The following is a 13,943-nucleotide window of genomic DNA, read 5'->3' on the forward strand; positions in this document are numbered from 1 at the left end:
AACATTTGAGAAGTTTCCAATTTTTAGCTATTCCAAACAAAGCTACATTCAGGGATGAACATTCAAGTATGAACCTTTGTGAGGACCTATGTTCTCATTTCTCTCACGTTTGTTACCTTTTAAAAATGAGTTCATGGGGCCAGCCCGGTGGTGCAGCGATTAAGTGCACACGTTCCGCTTCGGCACCCCGGGGTTCACCGGTTTGGATCCTGGGTGGGGACATGGCACCACTTGGCAAGCCATGCTGTGGCAGGCGTCCTATGTATAAAGTGGAGGAAGATGGGCATGAATATTAGCTCAGGGCCAGTCTTCCTCAGCAAAAAGAGGAGGATTGGCAGCAGATGTTAGCTCAGGGCTACTCTTCCTCAAAAAAAAAAAAAGAATTCAATGCAGTTCAGGTGCAACTAGTCCATCCAGGTTTTTTACGGGAAAACCTGGAAACAGTGGCCGTTTCCTTGGCCTTCTCTTGCGTGCTTTTGATTTCATGTGGCTCTCGTTCTCCCTGATGGAAGCAGGGGCTAGTGGAGGGTAGGGGTCTCGGCCTCAGTGTTGCCCAGCATTGTGAGCTCAAGGGGGGGCAACGTGAGCTGCAATCATGGAGGAGCGCCCTGCTTCTTCTTTTTCCAGAAAAGAAAAATCAATTTTAAAAACTATGTAAAAAAGAGAAAAACACAAAATATAAACCACAGACATGGAGGACATTTCTGTTGTTACCCAACAATATTATATAATATTTCTATTTTTACCTGACAATAACTACACACCAACCCTCATTCATTCACCAGATATTTGTTGGGCACCTGCCGAGTGCCAGGAGGACTGCTAAGGCCAGTCCCTAGGACTACAAGGGTGAACACGTGGTCTGGTGGGGACAAGCAACATTAGAAGGGATCCAGGGAGAAAGGAGAGCTTGTAACAAGGGCACCTGGTCTGTCTGCAGGGGACAAGGGGAGGCCAATGTGGCTGGAGGACACAGAGCAAAGGTTTGTGACACACATCAGAGGCCAAAGGGGTCAGTGGGGCAAGACCACAGGGGCTTGCAGAGTGTACAGCAAGCTGGCAGCCTGGACTTCAAACCCTAGGCTCCCTCCCCCCTCGTCTACATTCTCTCCCAAAAGTCCCCTGTCCGACTTGTTCGGCGTCCACTCCCACGCTAGCTCCCTGGGCTGGGGCTTGGCACCAGGATAAGGATTCCACCAGGTCCCCCAACTAGGGTCACTACTTCCTCCTCCATCCGTGGAAGGAGGTGATGATCCTACCCATTCTGTAGGAGTCAGGGGGTTAACCAAGGTGGGTTTAGCCCCTCATGGCCTGGCATTCAGTAGGAGCTCCACAGACATTTAGAGCTGGCTCCTGGGTGCTGATAGCTTTGCCAGGCTTTGAGGCCCCTGCTTTGCTTCTGTGGCATCTTCCCACCAGACCAGTTGGGTAATGGGTTGTTCCCCGCTCCCCCCAAATGCTCCCCACCTCCCACCCACACATCCTGCTTCCGGCTGCTCTTTGCCCAGATAAAGATTAACCCATCCTCCCTCATTCCCCACACCCTCTGCCCTTGACCCTCCCAGTACACTTGATACATCCCAGCCACTCCCTAACCTATACAAATACACCCAAGGATGGACGGAGCATCAGACTTCCTCCTGCCCCCTGCTCTGCACTCTCAGGTAAGGGCCTGGCTCTGCTGGCTGTGGGCGGGGGACAGGAGGGGCTCTCTGTGAGGGTGTTGTGGGTCTGTGTGGTACTGAATTGGTACTGTGCCTCTTTGTCTCTGTGTGTGCATCTGTGTGTGTGGGTCTCTCGTGAGTGCAATGAAGGTCTGTGTATTGTGTGTCCGTGTATCTGCATACCTGTCTGCCCACCTGTCCTGTCCCCACTCATGGGCCTCCGCTCTCTACTTGAGTTAAAATTGAATCTACACCCCCCTGCCCTGTGCCAGGCCGAGAGATTTCGCTGAGGGTTGAAGGGATTCCATTAGTTCCCTTTCAGAGCCACCAACTCCTGTCTCTCAAGCACCTTGGCCTGAATTGGGGAGGGACTTTCCAAAGCTTGCCTTTGAAAAAATTTTTTACTTTTTTTTTTTTTTTTTGAGGCAGATTAGCCCTGAGCTAACATCTGCTGCCAATCCTCCTCTTTTTGCTGAGGGAGACTGGCTCTGAGCTAACATCCGTGCCCATCTTCCTCTACTTTATACGTGGGACGCCTACCACAGCATAGCATGCCAAGCGGTGCCATGTCTGCACCCGGGATCTGAACCAGTGAACCCCGGGCCGCCGAAGCGGAACGTGCAAACTTAACTGCTGCGCCACTGGGCCAGCCCACACCTTTTTTTTAAATTGAGGTTTAGTTGACGTAACATTATATTGGTCTCAGATGCACAACAATTTGTACCTTCACCCATTTCACACCCCTTACTGCCCCCTCTCAAGATTTCCTTCTTTTTTTATGACTGGAATAATATTCCACTGCATATATGTACAGCACATTCTCTTTATCCATTGATTCATTGATAGGCACTGAGCTTGCTTCCATGTCTTGGCTGTTGTAAATAATGGTGCAGATATCTTATCCTGCCAGTGTTTTCATTTTCTTCAGAAAAATATCCAGAAGTGAGATTGCTGGATCATACAGTAGTTCAATTTTTAATTTTTTGAGGAACCTCCATACTTGTTTCCATAGCGGCTGCACCAATTTACAATCCCACCAACAGTGCACGTGTTCCCTTTTCTCCACATCCTCACCAACACTTGTTATTTATTGTCTTTTTGATAATAGCCATTCTAACAGGTGTGAGGTGATATCTCATTGTGGTTTTGATTGGCGTTTCCCTGATGATTAGTGATGCTGAGCATCTTTCCGCGTACCTGTTGGCCATCTGTTTATCTTCTTTGGAAACAATCTCTATTTGGATCCTCTGCTCATTTTTTTAATCAGATTGTTTTTTTCCAAGGCCTATCTTTTCTCCTTCTTCCAAGTCTGATCCCAGCCCTAAGGTTTTCTTTACCGCTCCCTCCCCCAAGCCCAGCCTGTGGATCTCTTCCAGACTCATCACTCACTAGGGGGAAGGACGAGGGGGCAGGAAGGACCATGGGCATAGCTCAGAGGCTGACTTCAGTTGAACATTTGTGGTACAAGTATAAGCCAACAAAAATGGGTGGCTCAAGAGGTGCAGGGAGCCTGTCTTGAGAGGGTCTGAGGCTTTTGTATTAGAGGGTGTGTGTGTGTGTGCGTTTGTGTGTGAACATTTGTGCTTGTATGTTCACTAACCATATGAGTACCAGAGAGCCCTGATGTCAAGTATTTGGTCCTTATGTCACATACTACATTCTGATATGTGGGTCAGAAATAAATGAATGTACCATGTGTGCACTCGGCCCATTCTGGGGTTGTCCATTGTGACCTATGTGCAAGCCTCAAGCAAGAAGACGAAGCCAGCCTTGGCACCAAGGCACCTCAGCAGCTCCATCCGGTGAGAGCACACTCGTTGGCAAATGACAAATTGGCTCAGACCCTAAGCCTCCCACCAACTTCCAATCCTGGTGGGAGGAGACAGGAACAAGCAGCTAGGAGCCTGGAAGGCTTTCCATTCACTTGTGCTGCAGGCGCAAAGGTCTTAGGGTCCCCTGGATCCCCCAGAGGCCACTACCCACCAATCCTGCTTTCCCCTGCTCTGGGTGCACTGATCTCACCAAGCCTCCCTCTCCCAGCTTTATGCCAGTTGTCTACACAGGGACAAGTATCCATAGGGACTGGGTACCATGACCCGGCACATGGTAGGCACACAACATGAATAATTCACATGACTGAAATTGACCCAAGTGGAATTGAATTAATACATGATTGTGAGTCTGGCAGTGGTTCTGAGGGTCAAGGGTGAGGGTGTGGGGTTCAGGAGCCAGTGCATGATGCTTCCATATCTCTGTCTATCTGTCTACCTGTCATGTGGGTGAACCTGCTGTGTCCATTCAACACCCATGCCTGGTATCTATTGGGTACCAAGCTAAGCCAGAAGGAGCAGTTTCATCCCTTTATCCCTTGAAGGAGCTGTGTGTGTACATCCCTGGGAGGGAAGAAAGAGAGACTGAGATTTAGATGGCAGTAAACTAAACTTTAGCTGTTGAACCACAGGTGTTCCACTTGTCACCCTCTGCACTTGCCGCATAAAGATGGAGCCGTGTAAGTACTGTGGCTGGGAGGCTGTGGGGTGGAGGAAGGAAGGAGAGTGGTGAAGGCAGGGGCAGTCAGTCAGCCATATCTACTGCATGCCAAGAATGTGTGTTTGCGTGAAGGTGATGGTAGTGTCCACAACGAAAAGAAGCCCTAATATTTTGTAGAACACTTTAGTTTGAGAAACATGCTCACACATCCTTCATCTCACCAGATCTTCAACCACAAGAGTAAAACAGGCTGGTGCTTCTCCCACTGTACACATGAGCCCCAGGGAAATTAGGGATCATGCTCAGGGTGAGGCCACGGAGGTATGGCTGGGTCTGGAGGCCAGAACTCGAGTCTTGGCAGCTGTGCCATTGGCTCCCCTCAAAAGGAACAAAAGACCTGGCCATTGAGAAATATAAATCTCATCGAGTAAGTGATTCCTACCAATGGTGCACTGCAGAACACGGAGGCCACTTAGATTAGTCACTGCAGAATGAGCCCACTGGACCTGCAGCTGGGAAGGCAGGACGGCCCAATCTAAGTGGGCTTCCTGCAGGAAGGCAACACAGAGTCAAGCAAGAGAGATTTCCAAGTGGCAGGAGACATGAGCAAAGGCTAAGAGCTGGGACCAGAAGGTCAGAAGCAGGAGCCAACAAACAGCCAAGGGTCTGAGCAGTGACTGGGGGGAGGGGGCCGATGGGGAGGTTGGGTGCGGCCTGTCTGGAGGTGGAAGCAGTGGAATCAGTGTTTGTCACTGCGGAGTACCTCCCTCAGTGTCATGGAGTTTGGCTGAGGTTGGGAGGACAGACAGCTGACAAAGTGGGGACAAGAACTCACACTTCCTAACTGGCCCTACCCTACCCAGGACAATTCAGCTGGCTCTTGAGCAAACAGGGATGCACAATGGAACTTTGTATTGACTTGCAGTATATAGCTCTTGTTGAGTGAATGAATAAAGGAATGATGGTCAGGCAAGGGACCAAGTCTGAGGAGCCTTGTTAGGGGGGTGGGGTGGGCACCAGGTAGAGGATAGGTTTCTCAGTGCAGAACCAAATGACCAAAGCTGCTTTTTTTTCCCCTTCCTCTCCCACAGGTCCAAAGGTAGGAAAGTTCTCCAGCTATCTCCCCTTTTCCTCGCCACCGCCATGTCCTCCAAACCTTGAGCCCCCTTCCTAGACCCTCAGGGAGCAACCATGACTTCCCCCAAATGAAGAGCGGGCAGCAGGCTCGGGCGTCAGTCCCACAGGCGGGCACCACAGTGCTCATCCACCCACTGCCGGCTGCAGCCTTCGCTCGGCTTCTCTCCTGTTTTCCCATCTGTCTCCCTCCTTTCCTCACATCCCCTCCCTGCCCCAGCAGCCCATCCTCTCTCCTGCTGCTTCTCCACCTGTTCCATGCTTCTCTGCTTTCCTGACTACCCCTACAGCCTCCCTGGATGGCTGGCTTGCTCCCAAACCCCAACCACATGCAGGGCCCCAATGACCTGCCTCTGCCAAGGAAGGGAGGCTGCCTGCTCCTAGGCCTGGAACTGGCCCCACCATAAAAGAGTCATAGGAGAGACAGGCAGGGTGGGAAGTGGCTGTTTCCAGGAGGCACTAAGCCTGGATGGGGGAGGGGCAGCTTTATCAAGGTCACTGGAAAGCCCTGGGCCCTGGAGCCTGCCTCTTCCCCACCTGTACCAAGTCCTTATCAGGCCCTAGGAGGCAGAAGCAGACTGGGGAGTCATCCAACCCCTAGAGTAGGGACATAGCCCCACCACTGCTCCCTCAGGACCCCAGACGCCCAGTGCCCTAGCACCAGAAGCAAGATGGTGTCTCTCTCCTCTTCCCTGGGCCTGTGGCAAGAGGCAAAGAAATTCCTCTGGCCTTGGGGCATCAGGAGGGGTTCCAGCTAAGACAGAACATTAAACCCCCACTTTTTCCAAGCCTCTTCTGGCTGAGGCAGTAAAGCCTTGATTTTACTTTCTATTCTTCCTGGTTTCTTGAGTCTGACACCTACTCAGCAACAGGCATGGGCTCACACAAACTCCCATTGTCACGTACACATAGCCATAAACATGCACTCATATGCATATATCTGTGTACACAGCAGGCGTGTGTATGTACCCACCCATGCACATATGCAAAGACATAGCTATTTGTATGCAAATATGGCACACACCCTCATACATACACACGGGCACACACTACCTATACAGAGAACACATACATCCTCACCTTGCAACCTCCTACCTTTGGTCTCCTTCCACCCTCCAGCTCCCTCGTCCTTCTCCTCAGCTCCTGCATATCCCCCAACACTGCCTCCTGTCTCCTCCTTGCCACTGGCCCTCTGTGAGCTCCTCTGTAGCCTCCCCTAGTTCCACCCTCACTTCTAAGTAGTCAGCCTGCAGTTCCTAGCATGGCAAAACCTCTAATCACTCTGCAAGGGGTCCTGGGTCAGGGAGGAGAGAAAATTTGACTTAGTTATGGATAAAATAAACCGAGGTCCAGGGCGTTGGAGTCATATCTCAGCTCAAGGAATGGAAACCAATGAATCTAGGTTCCTCCCCTTTTGTCTGCTCACAGCTCTGACTTCATCAAGGCAAAAGGCCCAGGGCTAGGAGGAGTCACTTGCTGTCCTTGTTTCCCAGCCCTCTGCCAAGATTCCTTGCCAGTCCCCAGGAATCCTTAGTCTGCTACAGTAGGGGGTGGGGGAAGGGAGGAAGTGGAGGGGCAATTGATTTTGGTAAGATTGGCACTGACCCCTGACTCTAATATTGTTCATTTGGCTTTCCACAGGGGCACTGCCGTGGCCCTGGGCACCACCATGGCCCAGGATGCCCCCCCCATGGCCCAGGAGGCCCCCATCCAGGGCCCGGTGGGCACCCCCCTGGCCATGGCCATGGCCCAGGACACCACCATGACCCAGGGCACCACCATGGCCCAGGATGCCACCCCCCAGGGCCCGGTGGGCACCCCCCTGGCCATGGCCCAGGGCACCCCCCACACCCACATGGTCCACATCATTGAAGAAGGAGAAGCAGCAGGGCACAAGAATGGCGAGCCCGAGTGGGTTGCCCTGCTAAGCTGGCATGGGGCTTGAACCAGAATCCTCTAATAAACAGCCTCCTGGAGGCCATGTTTCACTCTTAAAAGAGCTTGTCTTCTTTCACATTCAACTTGCCAAGCAGGGGGCCTGGTGGTCTCTGGGTTCCCTAGTTGGGAAAGTGGGGTACTTAGCCAGACATTCTCAGAAGCTTCCCTCAGTGGTGCCCATGCATATGTTGTATAAGGCCACCCTTCCTTTCTTTTTCACTTCTGCCCCCTCCCATCAAAAGGCCTCAAGTGTAGCCCATCATATACACCCAGGCCTGGTGGGCCTTCCAAGGTTCCATCTTGCATGCCTCACTCTACAGATCAGAAGCCTTCAATGGATCCCTACCATCCAGATGTATTTCTCACCATTCCCTTAAAATACACTGAGCTTTCCAGCCTCCTTAATTTTGCAAGTCCCCTACCAACACCACCACCACCCCACCCCCAGGTCAGGAATGCCTTCCTTCCAAGCCAGCTGCAGCTCCACCATCAACAGGAAGCCTTCCCTAAAGCCCATTAGGAAGAGAGAGGGCCTTTCTCTTTGCACACTGCCCCCTTCTCTGCAGCTTATATCAACCATCACATGGGCCTGACCACACCCTACCCAGTCAGCACCAATTTATAGGCTGGCCTTTTATCTCTCCAACCAAACTGTAAGCTACTCAGGGCAGGTCCCCCAATTCTACACCTCTAGATTTTCCTCTCGCCATCCCCTACTGACCTATGCCTTGCATAGAGTGGCGTTTGCACACAATTTAGACATAGGTATACCCCAAATGCTCCTGGGTTCTGACTCTCTCCCCGGCCCCATTCTTCAGCCAAGGCACCTCGCTGTACATAGAGCCAGCCTGCTTGCTGTGAAACTCTTTCTGCCCATCAAAATCCAACAACTGGGACTCTCTCTCCCAGGCTTCTGAGACTTCCCATATCTATTCCAGTGCTACCACAGTCCTCTAGCCAGGCCTGTCCACGGCCCATCACACATCACACCTCCCCTCCCTCACAGCCATTCTTGGACTGTGACCTGGAGTGAGTGGCTATTAGATACTTTCCAGGCTGCAGTGGGGTGATAATAAGAAAAGGAGCTGGGGATTCTTTGAGCGCCTTTCTTTTCCCGCTCTCATCCCTCCCATTCTCCGCACTTGAGTAACAGAATCGGGGCTTCACGTCTGAGGGGCGCAGACCCAGGTCCAGGTCCAGAAGGGGAACGTGAAGAAAGAAGCAGCTGGTGCCTACCCCACTGGGGAAGAGAGGGAGGCGCTGAGCGGAGCCGAGAGAAATGTGCAACTAAAGTCGCCCGACCTCTCTCGACCCCTCGCCGTCCTTCGCAGTGAAGTGAGGGCTTGCAGCTGCTCCCTTTTTCCGCCTGGAAGAGGCTGCGTTTCAAGTCGTGAGGCTCTCGGAGCGTTGCCTGGGGTCGCCCTTCCTGGTCCCTTACAGGAAGACAGATGCGCCCCAGGAAAGCTTGGTGCGCGCACTGCAGCCACACGGCCGGACTCCTAACAGCAGCTCTCGGACTTGGCCAGGGTGGAGGGGCTCACACCACCAGCCCAGGGTGCTCCAGACAACGAGCCTCCAGCGCTGCGCAGCGGCGCCGCGGGAAACCTCTGTCCCCGCCCCCCCCGTGCCGCGCCCATTGGTTGGGCTCCTCGACGGCCCCGCCCCGCGATCGGCCCTCCCGGCGCTGACGCATGCGTAGGAGCCAGCCGCCGCCGCCGCCACCGCCGCCGCCGCTTCAGCACCAGAGCCCGGACAGCGGCGCCGCCCACGGGCATGGAAGGTGGTAGCGGCGGCAGCGGCAGCGGTCCGGCTCGCGGCCCGGATCCGGAAGGGGAGCAGCGATCCGAGGGGGAGCCCTTGGCTCCAGATGACAACTCCCCGGACAGGTATGGCGGACCGCTCCGCAGACCCAGCTCGCGGACCTTCTCAGCACCCCCACCCCTGGTATCCCCAGTAGCCGCCATATGTCTCCCCATTCATTCCTCAGCCCCTCCCAGAGCCCCTTCCCGCGCCTCCATGCTCCCAGCCCCCTGGCCACGCACTCATTCTGCCAGGTCAATTTTCTCTCTCCCTGATAGCCCCTACTGTCGCCCTCACCTGCCCCCCAAGGACCAGGGGACCTGCCCCACCCACCCTTCCTACCTTACCTCTAAGGGCCGGGGTTCCCTCGCCCCTCTAGCCTCCCGAACCCCTCCCTCGAGGCCCTACCTCCGTGTTTTCTCAGTAAGCCCCAAGCCCGCAGCGACCTCAGTCTGGGTTCCAGCGTGTCAGTGTGCTCGAGGGTGCGGATGTATCCTAGAGGGGAAGCTCGCCAACATGTGTGTCCTGAGGAGGTTAGATACTCGGCCGCTACGCCAGGGACTGTCTTTGTCCATCACTGTCAGTCCCCAGTCTGCCCTGCATGGCCGGCTGTGCACGTGTAAACGTGAGTCCCCGTGTGTGGCAGCCACCAGCACTCGCTGGAGGCACTAGGGTGGCCAGGCTCTGAGGCTCAGGCTGTGGTCACTACCGTCCCTGAAGGAGCCCCAGGCTGGCAGGACAGAGGAACACCTTCCTGCTGAGGGCCCAGATCTCAGTGCTTCTCCTCTCCCTTCCTCCATCATATGTGTGAGGGAACAGCCCAGCCAGGTAGCAATATGGCGCAATTTCTGTGCCCTGCCTGGTCTGCCGCCCCCAGCATCCCTCCCCTGACATGACACTGCCTCTCTCTCCTGCCTGGACTGAAATAAGACACACTCTTCGGGGGCAAAAATCAGAGGTGGACACACTGTCCCCAGATCGCCCCAGGTTGAAATGTACATTCACTACCTCAGAGCAAACAGAGGCCCCACAGGTGGAGAGAAATGTTGTCTCCCCCCTACTGTTACATATCAGCTGGGATAGATTTAGTCACCTTTCAGACTGAAATGCACAGAGCTTTCTTCAAGAGGGTAAGACACAGCATGGATGTGTCTCCTGGACCATAGAGCTGCCTGGGACTGTGGCCTGGCCAAAGAGCCAGGCATAGACAGGGAAGAGACAGTGACAGGGCAGGGCAGGGGTGTGGGGCCAAGAGCATCCTAGAAGGGGCTTGAGAGTCCTTTGCTACCTTGGATATTTTGCCAAGGATCAGCCCTGCCCAATCTGCTACTTCTCTTGTACATAGGGGTCATTCTTGGCACAGGAACTACATACTGTCTTCCAGCAACTCCCTGAGACCTCTGGTCCCTCTCTGCACATCCCAGAGACCCTGGACACTAATCAGGCAAAGGGACTCCATCCAATTCAATTCAAGAAACAGAAATTGCTCCTGCTGAGCTATGTAGCACTCTGGGGATAGATACTTATGCACACAGTGCATAAGACAAGATAGCACACATGCACACACACATAGAGTCCTTTACTAACGCATTGACTATAGAGCAATTAGGAATAGTTCATTCTTTGTGTTTTTAAAATTACCTTTTTATTTTCCTAGTGGCCTGAGCTGCTTTCCCATCTGTCCTGGCTACTCTGCGTGATCCATGGATGTCCATATGGCTATGTGTCTGTGGGCTCAGGGGCATGGTTAATGCACGTCGATATTTGCCCCTTCCAGGGTTCCCAAGTGGGGGCTCCGTGTCTAGGGCCCTATCAGCCAAGCCCTCACTACTGTGACTTTGGTCTCTTGAGGAGGCCTGCATCACCACTTTCCATCCCCCTGCCTGCCTGCCCCAGTCACTTGGCTTCCAGGCCAGCAGTCCCAGGCAGGCAGCCCATAAAGGAGTTCATCCTAGTCCCATGGAACAGAGAGGGTAACAAAGAAAGCCCCCTTGGGAGGCCAGGCCTGGGGTGCTTAACTTGCATTATCACCAGGTCTCCTGAGAACCGAGGGCAGCAGGGGCTGGTAGGAAAAAGCTTTTATTCTGAAAAGAGTTTGGCTCTTCTCCTTGGGAGGGTTGAGACAAAGGCTGGTTCTATAGCAGTCACAACGTGGAGGGTTTCAAATTCTGTCACACTGACAATGACGGGCGCAGTCAAGAAGGGTGAGATTTGGGAGTAGCTGACTCTAGGTCCCTGGAGAGGGAGAGAAGGCATTGCAAGGAAGGGGCCAGGGCCAGGGAGACCCCAGTAGAAGCAAACCAGTTGTGGAGGCTGGAACCCCCTTGAAAAGGAGCCAGCTAAGGAAGGGGGTGGGCTTCTGAAGTGTGGCAGACTGGTTAAGGGAGAGTGCTCCCAGTCTCCTGCAGCACCCCCCGGAGAGCTGGCTTTCCCTTGATGAAAAGGAAACTGACGTTCCAAGTGGGGGCCTAGTGAGTGCTCTAAGGCCAAGGGCAGCTGGTATAGGCACCCTGGCTGCCACACCCTCCTGACCTGTGGAAGGCAGGCCCTAGTCTAAAGAGGAAGACCAAGACTAATGCGTCATCTTCATGCCTTCAGGATCCAACGCAGACCAAGCACAGTGCCCAGCATGTGGCAGGTGCTCAAAAAAGACCTGCAGAATAAAAATCTTAAAGAAGTAGATGTCCACACCTATACACATAAACCCAGGCCGTATATCCAGCTTCCCTTTGGCCCATGAGGATGGGCTCATATGGGCTTTTATCTGCCAGGACACTGGTCATTAACTGTATGGGGTCATCTGAGGTCTTGCTTTAGAACAACTTTGGTCAAATTCCTATTTTTCTAAATGTTGAGTGAGTAAAAAAAATAAGTATCAGTGATTTAAATCATGAGATCAAATTGTGATGCAGCTTTTGGATAACAAAAAGGGAAGTATTTATAATTATATATGTAGTGAGATTCTGAAGGTGTGAGAAGTTCTCAAGTGGAGATATATTATCTGAAGTGCCTAAGGAGGTCAAATTGTAAATATAAATGTACTTCTTAAACTCCACGCTCCCTGCAGCACTGAGTCGGGGAAGGGGCAGCAAAGCAAATGTGTCTTCCACACGCCAAACTCCATACCAGGCACCTCACATAGGTTACATCAGTTAATTCCCATACCACCCCGAGAGGGGGGCGTGGTCCTCATACCCTCACTCAATGGACAAGGATGCCAGTGCTCCACCAATTGTGTGTCTTTCCCAAGGCCCCAGAGATAAAGGATGATGGAGCCAAGAGCCCCCTCTACTGCTCCCCCATTTTACACTCAGCATGAGGATCATGCCCCCGCCCCCACAGACTGCTATGTCAACCAGCCAGCCTTCTGGGAGGAAGATGAAGAGCTTGCCTATTCTTTCCAGTTCCTTTACTTGGTCTCTGGGCAGAACCCAGCCTCATGGGCAACGTCCACTTGCCACCACAGCCAGGACTCTGGCCCACGGTCCCTTCAGTAGCACAGCAGGCAGGACTGGAAGCCAGGGTTGGCTCAAAATAGACCTGGCTCTCCGAGCGGAGCTATGCAAGCTCTGGCAGGCCAGGTGAGCCAGACGAATGGGGGGAGGGAGACAGGGATCTGCCGAGGTTGCCCAGCCCCGAACCCCTCTGAGAACCCCCCATGGCCTTCAGGCACTCTGTTCTGTGGCCATCTTCTCCCATCCTAGGTCCAGCAATCCTGCCACTAAGGCGGGACTCCACCTCCCCCCTGTGCCCAAGGAGTCGGCTTGGGTCCGTGCACAGAATGCTGCCCTCATGAGTAATTTTTAAAGAGGAATCTATTGCTGACTCCTCCTTGGCGAGTTCCTTGAGGGGTCCCAACTCCTTCTCCCAACTGTGCACACCCTTGCAAAGCAAACTTTCTGCCCTGTGGCCCAAGGGTGGTGGAAGGGCAGCAGATGCCTCTGCCAAACTTTCCCTGACTTTCACCACCCCCGTCAAAGTAGGCACCTTCCTCTGGGCACCTTCAGCGCTCTGTGACTTCCTCTCTCACAGCACTCAACAGGTTGGACCGTCTGCATCACCCACCTACTATGAGTGCCTGGAGGACAAGAACCAGGCCTTATTCATCCTAGCACCACTATTAGCAGCCTGTCTAGCACTCAATATTCATTCAGCAAACATTCCCTGGGCAGCTTCTGTGTGCAAGGCACTATTCAAGGCACTGGGGATATGGAGGTGAACAAATGCACCAGGCCCTACTCTCCCAGAGCTCACACTCCATATGAGAGACAGGCAATAAACATGACAGCTATATAAGATGATGTCCAGTCACAGCAAATGCAATGAAGAAATATAAAGCAGGGTAGGGGGCTAGAGAGCTGCTCGTGAGCACTCAGAGAGGGTCATCAGGGAAGGCTTCTCTAAGAAGGTAGAAGTTGAATCAAGTCCAAAATAAAGAGAGGGTGTGAACCATGTAATTATCCGGGGGAGGAGCATCCCGAGCAGAGGGAAGAGAAAGCTCAGAAGCTCTACAGTGGGAACAAGAGTGCAGCAGGTGCTCAACAAATGTCTGATAAGAGAATGAACAGACGACTGTAGCAGAAAACGCACAAGCCCACAAGTCAGAAGACTGGGTTCGAGGCCCAGCTCTTCGTGTCTCACTGAACCTCAGTTTCAAATCTGTAAAACAGGGAAAGTACTTCCCCTATAGGGTTTTTGTAAAGAGTAAATAAGATGATATAGGTAAAAGCACATGCAGTGCTTAGCACAATGTCTGGCACGTGGCAGGCTGCCAGTAATGTTTTTGTGTGCATGGACAGATGAGTGAATGAGACAATGGACCCCAAGAGGTAGGTAGGAGGGGCTGGCCCGGTGGCATAGTGGTTAAGTTCACGTGCTCCACTTTGGCAGCCTGGGGTTCGCAGGTTCAGATCCCAG

General features: G+C 53.1%; 1 protein-coding gene and 1 long non-coding RNA gene across 2 annotated transcripts in view; both read left to right on the top strand.

The window, feature by feature from the left end:
• The first annotated feature begins 1,642 nt into the window (after window positions 1-1,642).
• On the top strand, window positions 1,643-7,248 carry LOC124234752 (uncharacterized). Its single transcript, XR_006887386.1, has 4 exons — window positions 1,643-1,664; window positions 4,126-4,173; window positions 5,246-5,253; window positions 6,930-7,248. It is a non-coding gene; the product is annotated as an uncharacterized LOC124234752 (long non-coding RNA).
• A 1,751-nt stretch (window positions 7,249-8,999) lies between these two features.
• DISP2 (dispatched RND transporter family member 2) overlaps window positions 9,000-13,943 on the top strand; it is an 11,794-nt gene continuing 6,850 nt past the window's right edge. The window contains exon 1 of the mRNA XM_046652504.1: window positions 9,000-9,112. Within this exon, the coding sequence (XP_046508460.1) occupies window positions 9,000-9,112 (113 nt within the window). The remainder of the gene's footprint in view (window positions 9,113-13,943) is intronic.

Source organism: Equus quagga, chromosome 2, assembly GCF_021613505.1.
Source record: "Equus quagga isolate Etosha38 chromosome 2, UCLA_HA_Equagga_1.0, whole genome shotgun sequence".
Classification (NCBI taxonomy): Eukaryota; Metazoa; Chordata; class Mammalia; order Perissodactyla; family Equidae; genus Equus; species Equus quagga.